Raw genomic sequence first — 26,593 nt, forward strand, 5'->3', positions numbered from 1 at the left:
AGGAATGTCATTAACGTGACAGTTTGCTCAAACACAGCATACAAATGTTATCACTAAGAATAGACTGAAATTCATAATGGCATTCACAACTAGATTTACTTCTTTCACTCCATTATGGGCTTTAAAAGAAGCATTTTAAATTGTTTTAAATTTTAATTCAAGAATATATGGGAACTAATCTACCTTTTTATAATTTTAATACAGAAATGAAAATGATGACTAAGTATAAGTGTATTTGGATATGCTTTCAGTAAAAGAAAACACATTTAACATATAAATTGAGGCTATTTACAGTCCCCATGTGTGTATATAAATATACAGAAGTAGACTCTATTGGTGTTGGATCAGATTACAGAACTGCATTCTAAATTGCCCCATTATAGACTTATTCTTAAGGCACTGGTCAGTCCCTGGCCACCTTCCTGTGGCATGGTAACGATCAAAACTGTAGCATTGATTTACAAATCTTGCATACAATGTTCATGGTCCTAATCACACAATGGTGCAAATTAGTAGCAACTCATTTGGAATCAAAGGATTTAAATCGATATAAATACGGTGCAAGTTCATTACCTCCCTCCCTGTCTCTTTGTATAGTAATGATCTTGGGTAGGAGCCAGATACGCCAGTGTCCCATTTACATAAGGATTTCAAAATGGTCAATGACAAAATATGACGTTTTTGCCTTTTAGTTTGAATTTTATGGGTAATCGTTAACAGGAATCTGTAAGTGACCCTCTTAAATCCAAATACAATATAGTTGGCTGTTTACAACTCAAATGCATTGATTTTGCTCTATTTCATCAATGATAGCTTTGAAGTCATGCAGCAGCACAGTCTGTATCTACAGAAAACCCAACAAAAGAATGATTTCTTCAGTGAGACTCTAAGAAGGAAGGAGCTAGATGGTGCCACATTAAGAAAAATGTAAAGTACAATTAAAGCAGTAGTTTTAGTTCTTTAGGAGAGTAAAGATAAAAACACAATTATTTAGTGTTATAGACTGAAATTCGGATGAATTAGGTTTGAGCCCTATTAATCATAATTATATGTATTTTGTGCTGTTCTCCAATTTGGGACGTTGTAAATCTTCTTTCATTAAGGGCATGCCCTAGAAGAACACAACACACGGTACTAACTTGCATTTATGGCTTATTTGATTCAGTCCCCTGCAGGACTCCTTTCCTAAAAATAAGGTTGAATGGGGCAGATGTTTCCTGTGGCTTCTTTTTTGCTCCAACTTTTCCTTTTTTGCTTCTGGCAGTGATAGATACCTAGATTACTGCTATTAATTGCACCTTGGTTTGTGATGGTCCTTGATCCTTTTTCTCCCATCGTGTTAAAACAGATTGCCATATTATCACACACCCTGGCCATAGCTGCAGTGCCGTGGAAAATGAGAATTCCATTATAGTGGAACACTTGGAATAATTGCACCACTTTTTCTTCTAAAAATGGTTGATCCATTTACTGCTGTAAAGAACATGAACTCTGACCTGTGGCAAGAGCAGAGAGAAATCTTATTCTTACTGAACGATAATATATATGTAGCATGATTTCTGAAGATTGTTCTTGTACAAGCTTTTAGCAAACCAGACCTGTTGATTTTTGGTTTCATAAACTGATAGTTTGGGGTCTGAGGTTCTCAAAACTGTTCCACATCCCTTATTTCTTTGTCTCATTTTGGTGAGGTGAGGCGTTAATGAATCCTGGAGAGAAGAGGTCCACGAGAGGTTACAAAATGTTTTGATTTGCTCAGTGATCAGTCAGGTTTAAAATCCATTACTGATTTTATATATTTACTCAAATGTTTATTAACTACAATAAAATAGGCCCCATTCAGTGCTGTGGGTAACCTTCATGATCCTTTTACAAATACATTAATACATAAACAAACTGATCCATTACAATTACTGCAGATTACATCAAATCCAATTTGATCAAAGTCATAACTTTTCAAGATTGTTCCAAATTGTGTAGCTTTTGAAGCTGAGACTAAAAGCAGGCATCATGTTCAGTAAGTTTAGTCTTTGCTCTTTTTTTGTGAAGTTAAAAATCATTTAATGGGGCTTTCTGCCATCTTCTATTTGCTCTGAGCAAATGCTGTTTCTGCTTATAATTGTTTTCTGTACAACAGAATGTGCTTGGAATCTAATAATTGTAATGTCTTTTGAGTTATTGTTAAGCTGATGACATATTTTACCACTCTGCTTATTATTATGTTTTTCACGTTTCAAGCAGCACCAAGCATTTATCAGAAAGATGGAGTGCTTAGAAGTATTTCTTCTATGACAGTACCTTATTTATTCCATGTGTCTATGGTTTCTGGTGTGTACGCACAAGTGATTGGTTTAAAAAAAAAAAATCCCAAACAACTTATTATCTTTTTACCTTTTCTCTCTGGCTAAATTTTCAAATTCACAAATCCACAGCTACATATATAACTAAACAGTATGGCTTTCAAAAGTTTAAGTATACAACAGGTTCTTCTGAGGACAGAGACTCTCTAGTTTTGTATGGCTTTTGGAAACCAATAAAATGCCAATTCAGCAAGGCACTTAACTTAAGCTTACAGTTGTCCCATTGACTTTAGCAGGATTTTTTTTTAAAACAGTCTTCTTAAATTTAATAGAACAAGAGAAAAATTTGAACCCTAATTAAAAAATGTCTAGTTCTGATTGAACACGTTCTTTGCCGAAGTGAGACCTTTTTCAGATACCTGACTAAATTCTTCTTTTTTGAAAACTTTGGCCCTTTTATATGGTCACTAAATTCTGTTCCTGTTTTTGAAAGCAGTTAATTTTTCTGGTTTAAAAACACCTGCAGAGCTAAATTTTTTACCTCCAAAGGTGCTTTTGGCAAAAGGCAGAAGATGTAAGGCTATAATTATATTTTGACCAGTTGCTTACCATGAACAGTTTGCTGAAAAGACCAACTTTTCAGCAAATCATTTGCTTACACAAGAATATATAATGTGGAATTATAATGACTTTCATTTTGTCCAAGATGTCTCATAATAGTATATGATATTTAAAAAGGAGGCTTTTATGCAAAACAAATTCAATGACATAATTCTGCCTGCTTTGGGTTTTCATGGTGAATTTTAACAGTAGGTCCAGTTTTAATAATACATGAGAAATTAGAAGATAAAGGTTTTTTTTCTACTTTTTTGCAACAACCATCATGTTGTTTTATTAGAATAACTTACATCTGTTCTTTTATGCTCCTTCCTTTTTTATAGTGTGCATAATTATGAGGTGCATTCTTTTATGCTGACATCAACCATCACTGAAAATTTTGATAGGCTATGAATAAATTCAGTAGATGCCTATTAACACAAATATGACTTACATTCATTCCTATTCAGAATTTAACTTCACATACAGTACAGAAGCATATGCTAGGATGAAGCCAAGTCTTTGAGTTACACGTATACAAGTTAACTCTTACCAACTACATTTCAAGTTTCTCTCTCTCTCTCTCTCTCTCTCTCTCTCACACACACACACACACACACACACACACACACACACACACACACACACACACACACACACACACACACACACACACACACACACACACACACACACCCCCCATGTTCAGATTTTGTCTTGCCCTATTAAGGATTAGCTTTTTAAAAAATCACATCAGCAAATCTTCTATTTCAAAGGAGAATGAGTCCTAAGACGTAGGACCAAGAAAACCACCCATCAGTTTGAAAACATTCATTGTAACACACTAATCCTATTTACTCTTAATGGCTTTGTTTCTTAGACTCTTTTTTTTCTGCTCAGTCAGTCCTTGAATTAAATGTTATAATTAAGGTCTTTAAGCAGAACTTCCTCTATTGAGGCTAAACACATGCATTTAGACAAATCAACTAACCAGCAAAAGCCAGTAACTGAATTTGTTCTCCATTTTTGCTCGTCTTAGTTACATGTGCCCTTGACTAACATGGTGGAAATGGAGCAGGTATTTAGATAAGCCCAGCATTCTTTTAATACAGTGTAGAAAAATGTTTTAAATGGCTTCTGGGTTGCTATGAGACCAAGAGCATGGATTCAAGTAAATGCTTTGTCAATCATCTCTCTTAAATGCTCTTTCACTACATGGTTAGGACATCGGACATTGATCATCATTCATGATTATATTGATTTGGTAACCTCACTCTGCTGTGGCAAGGAGCTTCTTTGACCCAGTGAATGGAAATAAAATGTTTTGCCCACCTCTGAGGATGTGAAGACATATCAATTCATGGCTGTTACCAAGAAACACATCATTTTCCTAACCTGTCTAGGGCTTTTGTTTTGCTTTTAATAAATCTGATCTGCGCTCTCCTTCCTCACTCCAGATGGACCATGACCCCAGGAACCCAGCATATATTGCTGCTCAGGGCCCTCTTCCTGCTACTGTTGCTGACTTCTGGCAGGTAAGTTAAACCTGTTTTGAAAGTTCTTGTATGAACCTGAACTAAGGTATGAGTTTGACACCTTTCTGACCTTTCAGTAGTATATAGAGTGTAAAATCCATTATGTTTTAGGCAGAGCTTGTAATGGATTGGCAGGATATCCTGAGTTTGCACATACCTTTCAAAACCATCATGTTGTTTTTGAAGTTGTGTGAATATAAGAATTATGCTAAAGATTTGTTCTTGTCTTGAAATTATATGGGGAATTGAAAGCTAAAAATATTCATACTGGAGCAATTTAGACTTTGTCTAATTTTAAGGTCTTGCAAGTAAGACTCTTCATTTTCAGAGGTCCTGACATCCCCCAAAAGCTAGTAATGCATAAGCCTACATTCTACAGAGACTTACATATCCTTAAGTTTGTGCTGTGGGGGGTGCCCAGGAAGTCTGCTCCTAAGACCCCAATTCAGGGAATTTTAAGTATTGTTTCTAAGTAAGGATTTTTTCTTGTACTAGGGCCACAGTGCATAAAACTTAAGTGTTTACATAAGTCCTGGCAGGATTGTCCTAGGCCTGCATTGTAGTTACCCTGACATAAACATAGACCTATTTTGCATGCGCCGCATCAGGTAGGTGCATGCAAATTCCTGACTTGGGCGTACACTTAGCTGGGTACGTGCCCATCTAATGATGTGTGCATTTAAATCAGTTGTACTCCAGTACATAGCACCATAGTGTGTGTGTGCGTGTGTGTGTGTATAGTGGGGGGTGAATTTATCTACAAGCACAAACGTCTGCCTGAAACATACTGAAACTCAAGCTGCTAGTAATTAGACAGCATTATAAATCATCAGGGCTTATCATCAGAAGCAGACAATGTTTTTATTTGCTACACTGTTATTTTGCATTACAAACAGAGAATTTTTAGCGGAAGATAGAGGATCTATGAATACAAATTTCAAAAGTGTCCATGTAATTGAGGAGTCTAAATCTGAATGAAAATCATCTCAGCCCTGATCCCAATTGTCCTTGTAGGCACCTAACCAGGACCTTGGTTGACCCCATTCCAGCAGCTGCAAAACCACCCAGGCATCTCCATTTTGGCCTTGAAATATTCCCTGAGCACCTCCTGCACATGCTCAGAAGCAATACAGATCAGCTACCTAAGTACCTCGCTCCTGTTAAACTCTGTTGCAATCCCAGTTAGTTTGGGAGGAAAGTACAAAGGAGTCCTCGATTCTTAAGGTTGAGATGGAGGCCCCCTAAAAACTGCTGGGCACTGAGAACTTGCATGCATGTCGCTCATCACAGAAGGCATGGTGCGGGCCTGCTGCCCTGCGCTGGCCCAATAGCTTGTGGGTTAGAGCACCTGACCAGGGAGCAAGTGACCAGGTTCTAAGCTGTCCCCACTCAGGGGACTCAAACCTGTACTTCCCAGGAAAGTGCTAGGCTGGGAGGGATCACCACACACTCTTCCTGTTGAGTTCAGGCTACTGAGAGCCAAGAGTGCAAGATTCACGAAGACAGAGGAACAGGCAAGTGGATGTGCGAATCTGTAGCCTAGTGGGTAGAGTGGGGAACTCCCAGTCCCAGTTTGCAGGATTGCTTATGCCTTTTGCATTAGCTAGATATTGGATAAAACAGTGGTCTCCAAAGTGGGGTGCGTGAGATGATCCATTGGGGTGCGGGAAGAAAATATTAGAATTTCTATTTGTATAAATATACTTATATTGGGGAGGGTGTGCTCAAAATTTTTTTACTTATAGGGGTGTGCGATCAAAAAAGTTTGGAGACCACTGGGATAAAACACAGAAATAACCTGGTAACAGAGCTGGGGAACCCAGGCATTTCCTGTAGATTAGTTATAGGCGTCTCCCTCCTAGCAAGTAGCTCAGTCCATTCCTTGCAGAGGCATCCTAGGAGCCCAGTCCTGTTGATCTGGATCACCCCCCTGGATCCGGGTGCCTCTACGGAGGCACACACAATGTCAGTTTGGACCTGGTTCTTAATCTCTCTCTTTCTTTCACCTTGTATCCCAGGAGTATTTTCTAGTCAGGTTTATCATCGCTGCAGAGATTTTATATTTTTTCCACATTTATATTTTCTGCTATGTTTTGTCGGCAAATAGAAACTAGATCAAAATTTTAGGACATTTTTTTTTTTTCTGATTCCTCATGCCTGGATTTTTAGATGCTCAGTTTGAAATGCACTTGGCTGGATTCTCAGAAATGTGTAGCAAATGCATCTGGTTGAGGCCATTGGAAACTGCTGGTTTGGGGCCTAAATTTTCAAGTGATGGACTATGGAGCAATGATTCTCAACCAGGGTGCTGTGGCACTCTGCAGTGCTGTGATAGCCTTTGAAGGGTGCTGCTGGGAAAGAGGAGATAAGTGAGAAAAATATAGGCTGCAGTGAGGAGATAAGATCAGGCTTTTCCCTTCCAGCCTCTCCTTCTCCACTTTACCTACTGTATTTCCTACTAACTGGGCACCGTCTATACATGCCCCTATGGTACCGTTGTTACTGCGTCATCACTAAATCACAGCGCGGTAATAGTGCGCTGTGCCAGCGGCACTTGGTTATTTTTAGCTGCTACTTCATCACAGCGACACACTATAGCAAGGGAGCGCATCGCTATGGTGATGTAACTGCCGTATCACAGCTTGTGCCCACTGATGCTACACTGTCGTAGTGTCTGGTGTAGACGCCCTCTGTTCCTCCTCCTTCCTGGCTTCTCCACCTCAACCAAGTGAGCACTACAATAAATGCATTTTTTTTTCAGCGGGTGCTACTCAATTCACAAAAGTTTTGGAGGGGTCCCTCGAATCTGATAAGGTTGAGAACTGCTACTTTGGTGTGATCTTTTTTTTTTTTTTAGGAGTAACAGCACTGAAGCAATTTGCAAGCTGCAGTTTCTGACAGTCACAGCCCTTTAAGGACATCCAACTTGACATATCTTAATCAAGAGTTTCTCGTATAAAAATATTAGACCTTTTTTTTCTTAAATTGAACATTCAAAATCAGAAGACTCATTTGGCCTTATTAAAGGAGAAGGGTCTTTACAGAACTTTGACGTGTTTTTACAAAGAAAAATGATGGTCCAATCCCAAAAAGATTAGGCATACCTACACTACATTTATTGGTAATGATGTCAGGTAAGGCACAGTGGCACGGATAGCAGCATGTTGCTGTCGAACAGAATACAAGCGGTCAAATGGCCCTGGCTCTGTACTCCGGGTGCTTGTTTGTTCTGAAGCCCGTGCCATCGCATCTTCACCTCTGCTCAGTGTTACCAGCATTAGCTACATCAATGTTAGCACAAGTGGGCACACCTATATGTGCTTAACTCGCACCTTCGTTTTGTCATGTAGGCATAACCTTTTTCAGATATCAGTAGCGACTAAAAACCATGTTCAGACCTAAGTGCTGTGTCCATGGTCTGGTGCACCAATACAAACTCCAAAACCCATCTCTGAGCCTGCGATGGAGAGAATTTTTGGAAAAGTGAGTCACCGGCCATTCTGTACACGTCCTCTCTCCCTCCCTGCCCAGCACTTGTTCTCATTCTTTTTTTCCCAACCACTGTTCTCTTTCATCAAGTCCATAGACCCAGCTCTGTTGCCATGTATTTTTTTTTTTAGGAGTTACTAGGGGCTTGCACTAATTAATTAAAACAAAAGATCCCTAGAGTCATTAAGGTAGGGGGATTCTGTCAGACTGCAAAGAAGGACTTCCCTAATTTCCCTGTGTTTTTTGAGTGATGAGATCCTTAGACCTGGTGGCTCTGAGCTCTATTTAATACCCTTAGTGGAATGGCCACCCAAGGAGATACAACTTTCATGTGCTTCTCTAGGGTAGAGGAGACATATTCCCCATATCGGGCTGTTTGTTTTGTGGAATGATAGGAATGTTTGTGCGCCCTCTATCATTGTTTTGAGCTAAATAACCATTGTGTGGCAATTGTTTGTGGGGGGATAATGTTAGGTTTGCTGAATAGGGCCAAAATCTTTTTTTATATCATCTCTTTGAAGAGGCTCCTAAAAGTAATTTTGGCCAGAGTGAACTTTCCATGATTCCACAAAGCAAATACATTAAAATCCTGACTTTTAAAAATGTGTGTATGTAGTTATCAAGTATTTATATATGTAGGTAGTCCATTGGACTTCTAACTAGCCCTTTGCAAATGCAAAATTCTCAATTTTTCATATTCACTTGCAAAAATCAGAAGTGAAATGATGCGCGCACATATGCATTTGTTAAATTAGATGCTTAAGGAATGGAGTTTGTGTATGAAATATTGGCCTTAATACAAGCAGGACAAGTTGGAGTCAATCACAATAAGATATAGTGGGGGCTAAATTCAAATACTCAGCCTCTTCAATTAGAGCAGTTAGCCAATTTGGGGAGCCCTGTTTCACTTAGGAGGAGAAATCAATGAAGCAGTGAGATACAAAGTCCTGTTTTCCCGAACACAAGAGGAATCAAAAAAGAGGAGATGGGCTTCAGTTTTCTTTCTTTTCTCGTTGCTCACGGTTCCAGGCCTCTTCCAGGTAACTCTTTACCCCAAAAAATCTTACTCTCTCAACCTTTTTTCCCTTCAGGTTTAAGGTAAAAGGGCTTTTCTTGCTCAGGCTTCTTTTCTTTCTTCTGTGTCCTTCCTGTGTGTTTTTGCTGCTTCTCTAACATACATCTCCTTCAGGTAGCATCCTAGTTCCTGTGTTTGCTACCTCAGCCTGCAGAGCAAGTCTTTGAAGTCTCACGACTCTCTTCCTAACCAAGCTTGGCTGTTTGGGGTCCCAGTTCCTTTTTCTTTTTTTCTTCTTTTTTTTGCCATCTGGTCCCATAAAGGAGTTTGTGTCCATGCTTGTCTTGAATGAAGGATGTCAGTTAAGACCCCCTTGAAGTTCTCCCTACTGATGCCTTTCTCGCTTCTGTAAGTACCCTAATGGGGTCCAAAATGGTTGCTCAGGCTCATTTCAACAAAAAGAAAAGAAAGTCACCAAAATGACAATTTGACAAGGTCAGCTATTTAGTTTGAGTTTGGTTTGTTCTCCCCATTCAGGCCATTTTCACTTTCCCCACTCAAACTGGTTTCACTGAGAGCAAGACAAGTTAAAAGAAATAGGCCAAAGGTTGCTTAGAGTGCATTTAGAAGTTGTAGGGCAAAATGGATTTAAATAGGGGATAAAATAGTCATATGAATATTAATTAAAGTAGAACCTATTAGGAATATTTTTTTTTTAAATTGGCCTTGTTTAGCAAGTTTTTTATACTAAACCAGGCAATCGAGTAGAGCACCTCAAAATCTTTGCTCTTCAGCCTTAAGCTATCATTCTTACAGATGCCCTTTTAAAGCAAGGTGCCCTTTTAAAACTTAATTTGAAACCTATGTGAGAAGTCTTTTCCCCTTGCAGGTTGGCCGTCTGTTAGAGGCTTTTTAAGACTTTTTAAGAATTGAAAGAAATTAATTTTAAATCCTTTCAAATGTTAACAAGATGTGCTTTCACCTAAAGACATAGCAATTTTATAAATGTTAATCATTTGCTTGATAGGCTTTATCTGTACTGTTTAGTCATTAACAGCTCATCTGTATTACTTCATTATTAAATTTGCTGTTACTATTGATCTACATTTACGTTTGTGAGTATTTAATTTTGGTGGGACTGGCTCCTTGAGCCTTTGTTGGTTCCAGGAAAGACTGGGGGTCAGTACTTGACTGACCTGCTTTGCCTTCCCACATCAGGTGTGTTGTACCCATGCTTCATAATCTGTCTTTGCACTTGTATATGCTGCTCAAATAGAGAGTTCATCTCTCAGCCCCTTCTGGGAAACCTCCAAATGCTGCTTTAATTCCTTTTTGTAAAGCCTACAGTTGCTTTAGGTTGTTTGTAAAATTTCCTCTCATTTTGTTTTCATTCCTTTTGGCCATTTTGGATTTCTCAGACCCCCTCCGTTATTAGTGCCGTTTTGGTTCAATGTTAATTCCATCTCGCAATTTTTTTTCCTCCTTGGAAAAGGGGTCCAACTCGTCAGACCGTGAGTCATGTTTCTTTTTGCTTCTTAAGTGGCCAAGCAAGTTTTTAGGCCTGCAGATTTTTTTTCAATTACAGGGAGAAATCGATAATGAAGCCCATGTATTTCTTTAATGCAATCATGTTTTATTTACAGTGAATATACAAAATCCTATTTCCCAGGAAATAATAGAGCCAAATCAATAGGAGGTAATTTTTTTCCTTGCCATTTTGAGCCTATTTCAGCCAACTTTTTATCCAAAAACTCTCTTTTTTCCCCTCTCCTCCCCCTCCCACCCTTCCCCCAGTGTCACATTAGCAGGACTGCTGTGGTTGTGGTGTCTTTACTTCTCCTCTGTGTCTTTTGTGTTCCAGCTGCTTCTTTCTCACACCTCCAGTGTTTGCTTTATTAGTCTCCAAAGAAACGATTTGTCCCACATGGTTCATCATGGACCTATGCGTTTTGCATGGCGACAACCCATTGTTTCTACTTTCTGATTCCATAAAGAAGTTTATTTCTGATATTCATCTTGAATGAAGTATGACAGCTAGGTCCATCAGCTTCTGTGAGATTTCACCAGACTTTACTACTTAACAAAATATTCAAATCTAACTCGACTGGAACGCAATTCAGAAGAACAAAGTAGGAGAACACTTCAGATCTACAGTCAGTTGTTGCAGCTGGAGTTTCATGTTGGGAGTAATTTTGAAAGCAAAAAATGTTATTTTGTGGTTGAACAGGATATATAATTTCATGAACTGAAGGGAGGTTATTTGACTTATGTAGGCTTCACTTAACTTGTGAAGTATCTTCAGGAGACTTCTGATCGTATTACATAAAAAGTGCTAGTAGGTACTAGGATATTTAGAGCTTATTCTTGCATAGAGAGAAATAATATTTTAATTGTATCTGCCTTATAAATGTATGCCAGTTCCAAATAGAAGTTAATTTTCTGTAGGAGGCTTATGTCCCCCTCCTTTTAAGATGCTCAGTTCCTCTTGATGATCTTGTTGAAAACTTAAATTCCCAATACTTTGTCCTGTTTTTGACATTCCATTCACTTGGGTCTTTGTCTCCTCCACCAACTTTTGGCTGAACCAGCCCGACACCACTTCCCTTATTTTTTCCATGAAAGGTTTGGATAGGGAGGATGTTCCTGTTCCTGGGGTTGAGTGTGCTGCATCTCAGTTCTCCTGAGAGAGAAGACTGCAAATTATATGCATAATTATTAAGCATGTGTATTGTAACTATTCATATATTTATTATAATGTGCATTATATAATAACATAAAATACTATTTTATACATACTTCACATATGTGAAGGCAGGGCGTGCTGGAGATCAGGCACCCCTGGTAGCCCCCAAGGGTGTGGTGTAGACATACGTAAGAAAAAATGTGGCAAAGCAGGAAACAGCCTTTCTCTCCCCCAAGATCATATTTCCATTCAAACGTAGAGGTTAATTGAATTGGGGCCTGGTATATATGGTGCAGTACCAACATGGAAATGACAATTTTCACTTGACATAATTTACAGTCTAAAAAAAGACTAGACATAATAGGCTGGTGAGACGAGCAAGTTGTGGTGGAAAGCAGGAACAGCTCTTTGGGGTCACTGGAATGCCAAAGCAGGTAGATTCTGATTGATTTTCTTATGCCAGGAGCTAATTGAATATGATCAGAATTAGTTAAAATATTAAATATTGCTTTCCTCCAAATCTGCAAAAACTACCTTAGGACTTGGATTATTGAATTGGGAAGCTGGTGAAATCCAATAACTACAGAATATACTGCTTTAGTTTATATGCATTTTGTACTTTGTTGTGGAAGCACTTACTCTTCAATCTTTGACTTGGTTTTGGAATTTAGAAAAGGAAACAATAATATTGTTAGCTAATGGCTTCCTCTGTAGCATGAGTTGGCAGTCTCCACATGTAGTTTCCAGTGGGCACGTATAACTGTACACTTGAGTAAACCGGGTGACAGTGGCACATGGTACAGTGTCAGTATCTGTGCTACCAGCAGTACAGCTGCTGCTACATCATTTTCCCACATACCATATGGCCCCAAATAAGACATGCACCTTTTTTGTGGAAAGCAGAATGTAGAAAAGGGGATTTTTTAAGAATTGTGGCAGACTGTGGCACATAGAGTACGCCTTCTGGAAACAGTGGGTGCACTTAACCATTTGCTTTACTAAGGAGTTGACTAATTAGCTCTACAGTAAAGTGTCACCATCTACACGTGCACCAGCATTAGGATGCAGTGAATTAATTAACTACCTTAAGATACTACTGTTGGGGATGGCACTATGTTACAGCAGGGTAATTGCACTGAAACACACATGTAGACATGAATTGGGAGCGTAAATTGTACCCAGCGAGCCCAACCAGCCAGCAGCCTACTTCACTCTGGCTCAAATTGCTTCTATCCTTGGCACACATGTAGCTACCGCACCTGGGAGCAGTCTACTCCGGCTCAAACTGCTCCAGAGGTAATTGCTGTGCATTAATTGCACATGTATGTGCACTCAGGGGGCACGTCTTGACGAGCACACACATGTGGTTTATGGTGCCTCAAACCCATTTGAGGCACTGCAGATCACACACAGTGCATTTGCACCCATTCACTGTGCTGCAGATTTGCAGTGCAGTACCAGAATTTGACACCTAGAGATTCCAGTTAAAAAAAACACTGCAAGAAGCAGTGTGGCACATGCAACAGCAGTGTGTGCTGCTAGAAACAGAGCCTGGGCAGCCAGAGCAATGCTCTGGCTTCCAGCCAGGCTCCGGGTGGCCAGACCACTACTGCTGCTGCCCTGGGAAGCCCCCAGGACCCCAGCCTCCCCTAGCCCACCCTGGACAATTTGCCCCAGTGTATCCAGAAACTGTGGCATCCCAGGAAACCCTTAGGGGGAAGCCACAGAAACTTTCTGGTGTAGCAGGACAGCAACAAGACTGGGCCCCAGACCCTTTTAAAGGCAACAGCAGTAGCTTATAAGTAGTAGTTATTTCTTTACAGTAAAGTAATTCTTTGTATGAGTTCCTGTAGTGTTGTTTCCAAAAGCATCATCAAGATATACAAAGACTGCATGCAGCACTTATTTGCTCTGAGCCAACTTAGTGCTGCTTCAGGCACAAGCTACTGTGCTCAGCCAAAAGCAGCTGCCAGAGAATTAACGCAGGATTCTGCCTCTTGTGCTTGCAAGGGCCGTCTTGGCAGCAATTAGAACACAGTGTCTCCATGCTTCTATTCCGGTGAAGAAAAATCAGCTTCCCTGCTGAAGACATGCTTTCCAATTTTGGAGGGCTGATTTTGGGGGCAAAGGTGCATGTCGTATGTGAGTAAATGTGTTTTATTTGCACCCCCCCACACACACCTTTGCTTTGTTATGTTACTGTGGTTGTCACCAAAGCTACCATATCAAGTAGCATGCTCACATGATCTCTCAGGCCAGGTACTAAGTGCATGTTCCAGATGCATTGACAGGGTTGTGGGGGGCACCTGCAGTGTCCCGGTCCTAGCTGTGGATAAATATGAGTTCAGTCCCTAGTTCTCTCAATCCAGCACAAAATGCAAACTCTAAAAACAAAATTTAAAAATAAATGATTATTTGCTTTTTTTCCCCCACGTGCACTGTGAAGAAAGACATACAGAATACATTGCTTTCAAGTTGTCCTGATTCATGAGTTTATTTTCCTTGCATGGAACTGAGCCTGCTGTGTCCCGAATCAGTTCACACCTTTAAAAATAAGAGCAGCTAAAAAGAGTCATGATGATCTGATGTGTAAAATATGCATATTTAATTTGATAAATGAAAGATGGCAAGGGAGAGAAGGGTACATAACTCTATTCCCTAGAGCCCAAATAGCATGTCAACCTATGTGAAATAAATACATCATAAGTAATTGCATAGCCATTCAGTAAAGCAGTCCATGCTTACCCTAGTAATCTTAAATTGCAGCTCAGATTGAAAGGGGGCATAGTAGTGGGACTCTTCCCATTTCCACCCATTGGCCAAACTCTCCTGTATCGACACCAGGATGAGCTGCTCCATAGTATATTGTGCTCATTTTCATAATACAATTGCCCCTCTTTTGTGTGTGTGCATTTATAAGTAGCAAAATAGTTGAGTGTTGATGTTTAAATTACCATGATTAAGCTTCAGTTAACACCCTACTGAGATGAGTGGGAACAGTTTGTCTCCTTTAGCCTGTCTGCAGCATGTGTAGGCATACCTGCTTAAGTTAACTTTAACCTTATTAACTTGCATATCAGTAGCACTGAAAAGGCAACAGCATTGGCTAGCCAAGTGAGTAAGTACTCGGTGTACTGGGTGGAGTAGTCCAGTCTACACTGAAGCCCAGTCTACACTGACTCCAACTTCACTGCTGTTGTTTCCTGAGCTAGTTAGTTTTAACTAGATCAAGTGTGCATGTGTATGCTTTAATCTTGCCCTCAAATACAATGTGGACTTACTGTTATTGGCTTTCATTTGTCAAAGTACTGATTTTCTGGGCTAACTAGCTGAGCCATGACTTGACCTATTTTGAACTGGTGTATCATGCTTTGACACAGAATTAGGTTTCTTAGTGATCATATGTTTTAATGGAGAATAACTATTTGTATGGATGTTTCTTTAGTTAAAAACCAGCAACCTAAAGATTCAAACAAGATTTGTCTTAAATGTTTGTTATTTCAATAAAAAGACAAAATATGTTTACATTTAAAATTTTACTATTTCATCAAAAAAAATTATCTGGGGGAGGAGGGGAGAGGGAAATAATTTCCTGATTGGCTCTATCAGGTAGGCAGGCTATTTTCCAAATGAAAAACTTAAATCACTTTTTGGGGAAGTAATTAACTTCATGAATTGTGACAGATAAACCATGATTCTGTAAGGATTTTAGTGTGTCATTTTTAAGAACCTTTCTTTATTGATAATGAGGCTTTCCTTGTCTAAATTGTATGTACCATTATTGTATACATTTTTCTAGAACTTTGTACAGTAATACTAAGCTGTATTACCTTTCTTTAATAAGTTATCTTTTGTGCAGCTATTTTGGTGTCTGTCTTGAAATATCCAAGATGTGACTGCTAAAAATTCCATTAACATATTAATGATTACTGAATGATCCGCTCATTATTTTTAATGAACACACTCTGAATTTAACCTATGACCATATGTGTTTTCTACACTTAAATCCATGCATTCTTAAAATATGTCCACCTATTCCTTACTGAAGAAGTAGGATGTTTCTAGTTGGAATACACGCATGTTCATTTTCCTAGTCATTAACATAAAGAAGAGAATTAGTGGTCTTCCCAATTATCATTTTGAAAAACAACTTTTTAAAAAAATCCCTCTTCCCTCGTAAGAACACTTGAAAATCTAAATACTTAATTAAGTATTTATTTAAAAGTTAGTAAACAAGGCGCTTCTGCGTACTAGCATCACTTAAAAGATGCTCACTGGTGCTACTGTGCATTTATTTATTGCTTGCTAATACAAGTAATAAATGCGCAGTAGCGAGCGACTGTGTAGTAGTGTCTTGTGTAAACATGCCCAAGGAGAACTTTATAAAAATACTCTTTTAAAGGTTTTCAGCTCATGATAATGCTGTGAGCAGTTCTTCTGTTTACAAATTCTTTTTTATACTTTTTCAGAAATCAGTCCTACAATGTTATAAAATTAATTTGCCCAGAGCAAAATTAATCTCTGCAGAGGACCTCAGCAGACACCACTTATATGGGACAAACATGACACATGGCCCTTATTCATGTTCTTTAAATACGGTGAATTACAGCCACAAGTCATCCCTCTGATGGCAAATATACTATTCGTCTTAGGGTTGCAGGATTCAACCTTTAATTTGCAATGAATGAAAAAGAAATGAGAAATTCATTTTGGTGAGAGAGGTTTTGAGGATAAAGCTTAGAGCAGAAGCTCATTAAAGTGAGTTTTGTTAATCCCATATTCACACAGACTGCACATAGAAGACTCATAGAAGGGTACTCTACTTATTTCTCAGTATATATTGCATAGCAAATACTTTGTTACTTTTACTCAATATACTTGCATTCAAAATTTCATAATATATTGGAAGTATTATAACAAATTATTAACATGGAAATGCATGTGCTAAGTGAACAAAGTATATATTGTTTGGCATTATTATTATTCATAATATTGCAGCATTACAGTCAAAGGCATCATCATACTAAGCCCTGTACAAATACAAAAACAGCCCCACTCCAAAAGTGCTTGCAACCTCTTCATTCTCTTATCATATATGTTTCTTCATTCTTTTATCACATAATTTGCTTACTTTTCAAAATTCAGAATTTTCAGTTGATCAAATCATTTTGAATCTAATTGAAGCATATCTTCTGTTCCCAAAGTTTCCATGTAAAGGTTGCATCGACAACCTGAAAGAAATGAGGCCACAACTTCTCTGCAGAGTAGGGCTGTGCAAAGCTTTGGTTGCTGATTCGATTCAGTGGAGATTAGGCCCGATTCGGTGGCTGAATCTCCGAATCTGAGTCAAATCAGGAGACCCTTTAATCTTTCTGAATCGAATCGGAACCCTCTGAATCGATTCGATGGGAACGTGGGGGGATTCCTAGCGTGCTTGGCCGCAGACACGGAAGTGGACCATTAAGTCTACTTCTGGTCCACTGCCCAACATGCCCTCCTCCCACCCCATCCTGTGGGACACTCCATCCACCCCACCATCTCAGCATTCATGAGCCACACCTGGTACCTCGAGGTATGTAGAAAAAACATTTAAAGCTGTGTCTATGGCCGAATCCCTGATTGTCTGAATCAGCATTGAATCTTCAGATTCAGCCAAATCGAATCAGGACAGTGATCCGAATCAACAAATCGAATCACTGTCCCCTGAATCAGGCTGAATCTGAACCGAATAGCGCCTGCTTCACACACCCCTACTGCGGAGCACAGAGCAAATCTTTTGTTTTTTCTTTAATACAGAGACACAACCCATGGAGACTATGTTGCAGTATGCAGTGCTCTATTTGGATCAGCCTTGTCTGGCCAGACTGAACACACTAAAGTATTATATGCATGGTGCTGTAGTTTCAGGAGGTCACATCTCCAGTTTTAAAATATGAGGTCATCCATAGGGCACTGTTAAAGCTCTGTGGACTATATTTGACCCATCCCTCTAGTACTTTATTCAAAAGGAAATCCAGATAACTGCTTCATGGCTCAGTATAATACTATTAAAGAAACAGAGTAAATATTATAGTCTGCAAGTCACAGTCAATGAGTCTTAGTAAATATCTCTTACAAATGGTAAGCACGGGAGATGCGGTCATGACTGCCTTGTAACAATGATGATGATAGCACTAGATTGCATTGCCTGCTTGATTTAGTATATTTGACTTCTCTGTTTTCACACAATGACCTAAAAGAAATATTATACCCCAGAGTAACTTTGAAATTGTTTGTTTAAATTAACTTTCATTTGGATTTATGCTTAATGAAATCTTCAGAGATTCAGACAGCTCCTCTGTAATGAAATGTTGTATCTTTGAACCAATGAACAGGGTTGCCAAACTGTAAGGATTCCTCTCTAAACGAGTGGGCTTTTATAATGTTACACTTGGGTGGCACAACCAGAGTGCTAGATGATTAGTTTATGGTCTAGATCATTGTATTTTTATTACACTCATAAAAACTGTGTTTCTCCTCATTTTCGTAATGGCTTCAATGAGCTTCTATACCTTCTAAAGGCACATTAAATTGTTATGTGAGGAAAGTAGCGATTTAGTGAGGCTAGTTTTAAAGTAAGTTACTTTTTTTTTAAAATTCTTAGCTTAGTCTGATTTAGGACTATAGAAATATGAAAGTATGTGGGACCAATTGAAATTTGTATTATTTTCCGTAAGCACGCATAAACTACCGGTAAAATTGGCAAACTTAAGAGCGATGCAACCACTAATGAGAAATATATATATATAGAGAGAGAGACATTATATATGTATATGTAAGTTATATAAAATAAATTATAAATTATAAACTATTAAGTTAACCTATATTTATTATTGTGTAGTGCTGAGTATTGGTGGAGAAGAGTCTGATACCCTTCAAAGATCCTGTTCAGAGAAGGCCATTCTTTTTTGCAGGAAGGGAGGAGGAGGAGCAGGAGAGAGAAAATATTTTTTCTCTTTAAAAAAATTGACATCAATTTCTTTCTCCCCATTTCCTCTCCACTATCACAAATAGCTCCAAACTATAGAAACCTTAAATATATTTCAACTAAGTACCATTAAGGTGTGGCTTGAAAACTGTTTTAAGAATTTTAGTTGTTAAATTGTATAAGGAAAAAAACCTTATGCAAAAAAAGAAATATTTTTGCACTTATAAAAGGTACCTTTAAAAAAGGAGACTTTATACTATTAAGTATAAATGGAAAAGCTTTTATATTCACTGTATGGTATGCCATTAAAAAAATCTTTTAATTGAATGTATCATCATTGCGCAGTTTAGACAAAGGCCTTTTTTGTTTACAAAATTTACATTTCAATACAGTTGCTTATAAATATTTCTGTGAAATAAATGTAACCCTTCACAAAAAGAGCAGTTTTCTTTTCACTCAGTAATTTTATATGCTAATAAAAACACAATGAAAGTTGTATGCAAATATAACATCAATGTACAGCACAATAATAATGGTTTTTAGTGACTATGCTGCTTGTTATTAATTCACAGGAGTGTTTTTGTTCAGCCATGAGCTGTGTTTGGAACACAGATATGCCAGACCATCTTTGCTCATTTTGTTGTTTGTGTGAAAACATCCAGAAACCCTTTAGTTGAGGATGTCTTAGAGTCTTGTATTCTACAATGTGGCTATTCTAAATTATTAAGTAGTCACGCTGTTAGCTAAGATTCACTGTTCTCTTCTGTTCCCTCTCTACGTATGTTTTGGGAGTGGATAGCCTGGAGTATGGATTGCACTGTTTCATTTTATATCCTGCATAAAACTTAAATTAAAAATGTACATGTCTGCAAAAGTCTTTTTTTAGGCACTATGGTTTTGAAAAGAACATTTTTCCGTATGAAAGATTTCTTGATTAAAGGTTTTTGTTTTTGCTTTTCCTCTTAAGCTTGGTTGGATGCAACTTTTATGACTGTTTCATTAATATAGTAATTCAGCAGCTTTTGTACATGACAAACAGCAAGAAGAAACAAATCTGAGCATACAAGCACATTTCATTTTGCATTACCTTAGCAGGTCAATATATTGTTAATTATATGTCTCCATGCTGCTTTAGCATAAAACATCAAATGCTAAACAGTTGTTGTTTTTGAAAGCATAATGCAGTTTTTTGTGGATCTGTAAGTTCTGAAAGAAAAGCAGCTGAGTGCAGTACTAGGAATGGGGAGGTTTGTTTGGGGGGGGATTGTGTGCATGTGTGTTTTTTTAAAGCATTGGAAATTCTTTAATATTTCATGGAAGCATGTAAAATATGCTGCCATATATTCAGGGTTTTGAAAGCAGCTGCAGAGTAAAAGTGTCTAATGAAAATGAAATAAATTTCCTGTGAATGGAATAAATTTTGATTGTGTGTCTGAGTGCAGTAATTATACATGTCACGCAGTAATTAGGCAGTCACAGTGTGGCCACGGTGTCTTTCTTTGTCTGCAGATGGTCTGGGAGAACGGCTGTGTCGTTATTGTCATGCTGACACCCCTTACTGAAAATGGAGTCAAGCAGTGCTACCACTATTGGCCAGATGAAGGGTCAAATCTCTACCACATATATGAGGTACTTAAACAAAATATCTCACTGTAAACTTGACACTAAGTGTGTGGATTGATTTCATACAAAGCAAAAGATTGTTTAATCAAATTGACCTGTTAAATTGCGCTGAGGTATCCCATACAGTGCCAATGTCCTTTGGTTTGTTTTAAGATCATGGTAAATTATGCATATTTTTTATAAAAAATGTAGATGACATAAAGTCTCGTAAATGATGGACCATACATCTACATCAGTGCAATAAAGAATGGAAGGGTCTTTTTCCTTAAAAGTGACTTCCCTTAATGGTTAAATATGAAAATAATGTCACTTCGTGTTTATAGGAAAATAGCATATTGCACCTTAGAGAATTATGTCTGGGTTTACAGACAAAAGCTTATGTGTAATAGTTGGTAATTATTACCACTCTGTGTGTTAAGCTGCCCTCTTATGTGAAAGAAAAAAAATCCCTACTTTTTCCTTGATAGATCTAGCACAAGTATCCATTATTGTGCCTTGTTGCCATATACAGTGACTTTTGATTCTCAGTATTTTTTTTGGTCTTACATTTGATTAGATTAAGCAAATAATACCATAATAGGCAAAATGTAAAGAATAAGTGATAAATGATGGTGAGGAACAATGGTTATTAGAATTCCCTTGTAAAAAGATATATTTTCTAAATATCATTCCAGCTTCATATTATGCTTTGTTTTCTGCTGAACAAAGTAAATTGACTGAAAGTTTTCATGTGAGCTAGATTCATGTTATGTATATATATTTTAAAACTACTCAAATTATATCCTGCCGTTTCCAGAAAAGCAGTGCACTGTTGGTGTCTCTCAGTGAGTCATGATGGGATGCATTTAAAACCTGTTATCAGGCAGCATCTCTTCAACATGCAAAACCCATAACTTTTAAATTGGAGATTTATTTTAAATTTCAACAAAATATATAAGAATGATTAAAAATATTTCAGAAAAGCAAAATGGCTGCAATAACTGCTAAATAACGAATCATGTATCTGGCTGGTGCCAAATTTATTAGTAATAACAAAAGCCTTATGTTGTTCCTTTCATTCGAAAGATAGCACTTTCGTGAAGTGCCACGATTGCGGCGGAGCTATTTTAAATATCATCTCTCAGCTTGAATCCACAATTGTTATATTCCCCTTTCAATGTGCTGTAGGTAAATCTGGTCTCTGAGCACATCTGGTGTGAGGATTTCCTTGTGAGGAGCTTCTACCTGAAAAACCTCCAAACCAATGAGACACGAACTGTGACGCAGTTCCATTTCCTGAGCTGGAACGACCAGAAAGCGCCTGCTTCCACAAGATCACTTCTAGATTTTCGCAGGTACAATACCTATGTAATGATCTATTGGAGGCAATGAAAATTTGCGGAAGTATTTCTATAAGCAGTAATACTTTTAATTACCTACCCTCCAAAGGTTGCTTTTTTTTTTTTTTTTTTTTTTTTTTTTTACTGGAGAAATATCCTCCAGTTTGTGATGCCATAACTATGTGTGTGTGTATAAATTTGGGCACCTGTTCTTTCATACCCCAGTGATTTTTCACTGCTGTCCCACAAGCTCTCTGTTCCTGGCTCTAAAAACTCACTTGCTTCTCACCCAGGGAATGAATGCATTTATTTCCTCTGTATATTTTTCCTGTGTTATTGGTATTTCTCTGTTTTATAAGCATTTACCTGGGCCTGCAGCTTCAAGTCCTTTTGTGTGCCTCCCCTCTGACCCTCCCTGCCAGAATCTTACAAATAAATCACTGTGCAGTATGTGCATGCTAAAACCCCTTTGAGTTTTAAGTCAGCAAAGACATTCCAGTGCAAAATGCATTCCTGTAAGGACTGAAGGGTCAGGTCCATAAGTTCATTTGGTTGAAGGAGGGTGGAAAAGTGGGGAAACAGGCGCAAATTTTGGCCAAGAAATGCCCTCTCAAGAATTTTGAAGAAGCAGATGCTGCTTTAAAATATAGGAGTTGTTAATAGTATTTTTATACTAATAATACACAGGCAAAAATGTTAACCTCTGCTCTCTTTCTACTAAAGTACCAGGTTTTTCTAATATTTAATGTTTCTCTAAACTTTAATTCGAAAATTAAAGCCATGAACGATAAACGTCACAGTGAAATAATCTCCTTCTGACTGCAAACCATGCTTAATGCATTCTGTGTAGATGTTAACTTGTACCAGATACTTCACAGACATACCGTCAAAGCTAAATGAAAAGAAGCTCAGAAAGTTGGGGAGTTGATTGAGAATCCCGGAAGGTGCTTACGTGTCAATGTATTTTTTTCTCTTTACTGTAATCCTAATGTGCCAACTGCTGAAATAATGTTAAAGGTTTCAGCAAAATGTATAAACAAAAAAATGTAGGGCCAAATGTTGCCCTCCAATAAATGAAGCTAGTGAAAGTTGTGTTTGTGCACCTGAAGGGAGATACTGATCCCATCTTCAACTGAAGTTGGTGGAAATTTAGCGCACTTGGCTGTTGGGGGAAAAAAATTACTCATAGATTTAAGGGTAAAATGCCATTCTCTATACATTGCACTGCTCCTACATTTTTATTTGGGGTCTTTAAATAATGTTTAGTCTCACTTATTGTGGGTTTTGATTGGGTTAGAGTAGCAGGATTCTGCATGTACAACACAATGGAGAAAGGAGCACTTACCTAAAGGTGGATTTGGATCCATAGTTTGTTTTTTCAGGGATTTTTGCCTTGGATTCAAGTCCAAACTCTTAGTATCACTTTAATGTTGTTTTTATAGTTCAAAGTCTCTTTCTTATGGTACTGTGGAGCTTGGCAGCAGTGAATTCCCAAAGCGGAAGTCCTGAATTGGCTCCAAGCTTTGCATTGTGCAAATTGAAATGCTGAATTTCAACTTTACTTTTTTATTATGAATAGAAATCACTTCTGTCACTCTGTAAAAGTCCATGGTACTGATCAAGTCCAAGGATCTGACTTGGCCTGGAAGTCCTGTTGGTTGCAGTGTGAGCAGGACTGGGCCCAGAAGGCTAGCGCTTCCGAAGTGCCGTGTGCCCTCGATTCCTACTTACCGAAGTAGGAGTTGAGTTCATCTGAAAACTGCAGGATCAAGCCTACAGTGTGGCAGAGGCTGCATCTCAAAAACTGTGCAGTCTTTTACTGAAGGTCTGCAGGGAATAAATAATCACAGTATTTAAATACAAAATTAAAAGTGGAAGGGAAAGTAGTTCAGGTGGCATACTTCCTATCTGAGGCGGATAGGATGAACCTGTTAAAATATGATTGAATTTTGAGAGTTTGTTTATTATGCATATTCTTAGTGTAGTGTAGGGCACTGTAACCAGTAACTATGTCCTTGAGTGTAGATTTTGTATTATGAACCCATAATATTGAATGCATAGTAAAATTCCATTGAAAAGGAATCTGCGTGCACAATAGATGCTTTTATGAATCTCAGTTTCTTGGCCAAGCTGGTTCTTTTCATGACAAAAAGTCATTAAAAAAGCTATTGCTAAAATAATTCATTTTACAGTGATTTAATTGAATAAATTGTGCTTCGAAAGCTCCCTACTTAAAGTTTCACCTCTGGTAAATTATTGGAATTGATAAATCCTCAAAAACTGTCCGATACATTATATACATACCCCTTGCTTAAGGTGATACGTGCAAGTGCTACTCTCATTCATTTTAATATCAATTTTTTTATGCATTCAATGTATTTATACGTGTGTATATATATATATATGGGCATGTGTGTATATTTATATATTCACATACATATATGAAGTTAAACATATACATAACCAACCCTCTATTTTTTATAATTCATCACCAAGAAAAATTGGATTCCCAAAATTACCTTGCCCAGAGTCGGTGGAAATGTGGACCCTATTTTTTTTTATTGAAGTAAATTTTGCAAGCCTCTTTGAAAACTGAAAGCTTACCTTTCTTTCTTTCTTTCTTTCTTTCTTTCTTTCTTTCTTTCTTTCTTTCTTTCTTATGTATCGGACAGTGTTTTAGATGATGTTGCATTTAGCATACGAATCAAACCTAGAAGGGGAGGAGCAGGGGGAAAGCCCCAACTGTGCTTTAAGAACATAGTGCTTTTAGGTCTAAATGACCAAAAGGAGATTATTTTGTATTTTTTAAAATTCCATACAACATACAGTGCTTGAAAGGTGAGACTGCTGCAGAAAACCACTGGTCAGTTTTAAATGCTTCTAGAGTCCTAAATTCATTGTGAACAATAGACCAATCATTACCGCTCTGGACTAGCTTGTTAGTCATGCACTGATGTGTAATTAAATATTTCTTGAGCCCAGAGGGAGCACATTTACACTTTAAAGAGAGACTGCTAAGCTAAAAGATAATTAGCATCACATGTGAGGGCTTTGCTTAAAAAAAATAAATATATATATATATATTATGCTATCACTTCTTGCTGTGTGCAATGGCATTTACTAACACTGCTCACTTTAAAAATGGACAAATTCTTATTTTGCCAGCTAATTAGCGGTTGCCAGTGTCATTTTTGTGATGTTGCAGCTAGTAATATGAGCCCAGTTGCATAGTCACAAAAGTGATCATTGGAAACTGTGACTCTGCTGCAGGGACAATGTGGGAAACCCCTTTTCTGAGCCTCTAACGACCTCTGACCTTTGCTTGCTGATGGTTTGCATGATGATTTCTTTTTCACTCAATGAGCCAAGGGTTGGTTTGTATTACTAATCATTCTCTCTAAGTTGATTCTTCCTGTATATTGATATTTTTTTCTTAAACATTCAAGACCTTTGCTTACTGATGAATTTTCCATTTGCTCTATTTAGAAAGAACCTAGAGTGCAATGGGATATTGTTGCATTTCTTAAATCTCTTTTCAGACTAAGCTATGAATCAGCTGGATCGAAAGCTTTATTTTAATATGTTTTCTGAAATGTGTGATGATAAACGTGTTGGAAACTCAGTCAGTAAAAATGACAAACATAAGGTGTCTTTCCCCAACATGTGTCTCTGGCTGTTTGAATTACAAATAGGGTTAGTGTGGTTTTATTTGTTATTGAAAATTTACCAAAACTTCCCTAGCTGGCTAGTCAAAACAAACTCAGTATCATATTAGAAGTGCCATTCAATGAACAATGGAGCCGTACAAGTGCAGAAAGAAATGATAAATACTTCTGTCTGCTTATGAGCTTTTTATGACACTTTAAATGCCAAAACTCCTTTCAAATAGTGTGTATGTGATGGAGGGCAGAGAATGGCCATCAGCATATCGGGGAATGTGCTGATATTGTGTCATACTGTATAACAGACATTTGAAATTTAGTTTGCAAATATATATATATACTATTCCAGTTTAATGTTGTATTGAAGGAGTTGATTCCAAAATATGAACCATCCTCTGCAGGTTTGTAAGGCTCCTGTATACATTAGTAAGGTAGTGACACTGACACCAATAATTAACAGATTCATCCATACAGAATAATCTAACCCTTCAGTTAAAAGCCATGTAAAACTTGGGGCTGGAGGGAAGAGGAAAGGTATAAGTTTTGCTTGGTAATAAATTACCTTGTTTTCAGTACCTGATAAATTACCGTTGTGTGTGTTTTAGCTTCCAGTGTCAGCTGCTGTTCAGTGGTTGAGCAGTGGACCTATTTCAGAGAAAATAAACCACTCTGCCCTATTCTTTGCTAATACAGCAAATTTATGGATAAATGGGTGAACCACAGAAACCAGCCAAAGGCTGAGAATGGAGAAGTCCCGAATTGTGACCTCAGTTCTGTTGTTTACGTGCTCTGAAGCCTTGAGGAACTAAATTTACTAAAGATCTCTACCTCAGTTTCCACATCATTAAAATGGGAGTTAGTTACTTTCCTCACCAATGCATTGTAAAGATTTGTGAATGTTTATATTTTATATGTGACCCTATCGTTATTATAGATATTTACTAAATCTGGTCAGATTCTTAATGACCAGAAGCTGATTGTAAAAAACATTATCTTTTGGAACATGACTATCACCTTGGTAACATGTCTGAGTCAAGTTACTGGCATTTGAAAAGGCTGTCTTTCGGATATACATCTTTAAGTATCTTCAGGCTACACTCTAAGCGTATTTAAAGATATATGCATATTTGCACAGCACAGATGTTACAGAATAGATGAACAGCCAAGAACTAAATGATTCAGTAGATTAGTGATGCTTTAAAATTACTAATACCATAATGCATAGTTGCCAGATTCCAGCAGCACATTTTATCAGATTTCTCAGCAGTTAACGTTCTGAAATATTTGCTCTTACAATTATCAGCTTGGTGCATCTAGACCTTAGACCTCCTCTGGCAGCTGTCCTATGACATGGTTTTATAGTATACCTTCTAGTAAATTAAAACACCTAATCAAGGAAAGTG

General features: G+C 37.8%; 1 protein-coding gene across 1 annotated transcript in view; it reads left to right on the plus strand.

Moving 5' to 3' along the window:
• PTPRN2 (protein tyrosine phosphatase receptor type N2) overlaps positions 1-26,593 on the plus strand; it is a 1,011,953-nt gene that overhangs the window by 954,494 nt on the left and 30,866 nt on the right. The window contains exons 17-19 of the mRNA XM_090047600.1: positions 4,355-4,432; positions 20,096-20,215; positions 21,377-21,543. Of these exons, the coding sequence (XP_089903726.1) occupies positions 4,355-4,432; positions 20,096-20,215; positions 21,377-21,543 (365 nt within the window). The remainder of the gene's footprint in view (positions 1-4,354; positions 4,433-20,095; positions 20,216-21,376; positions 21,544-26,593) is intronic.

The sequence above is a fragment of the Crocodylus siamensis genome, chromosome 5 (genome assembly GCF_052110815.1).
Source record: "Crocodylus siamensis isolate JL-2025a chromosome 5, ASM5211081v1, whole genome shotgun sequence".
Lineage (NCBI taxonomy): Eukaryota > Metazoa > Chordata > Crocodylia > Crocodylidae > Crocodylus > Crocodylus siamensis.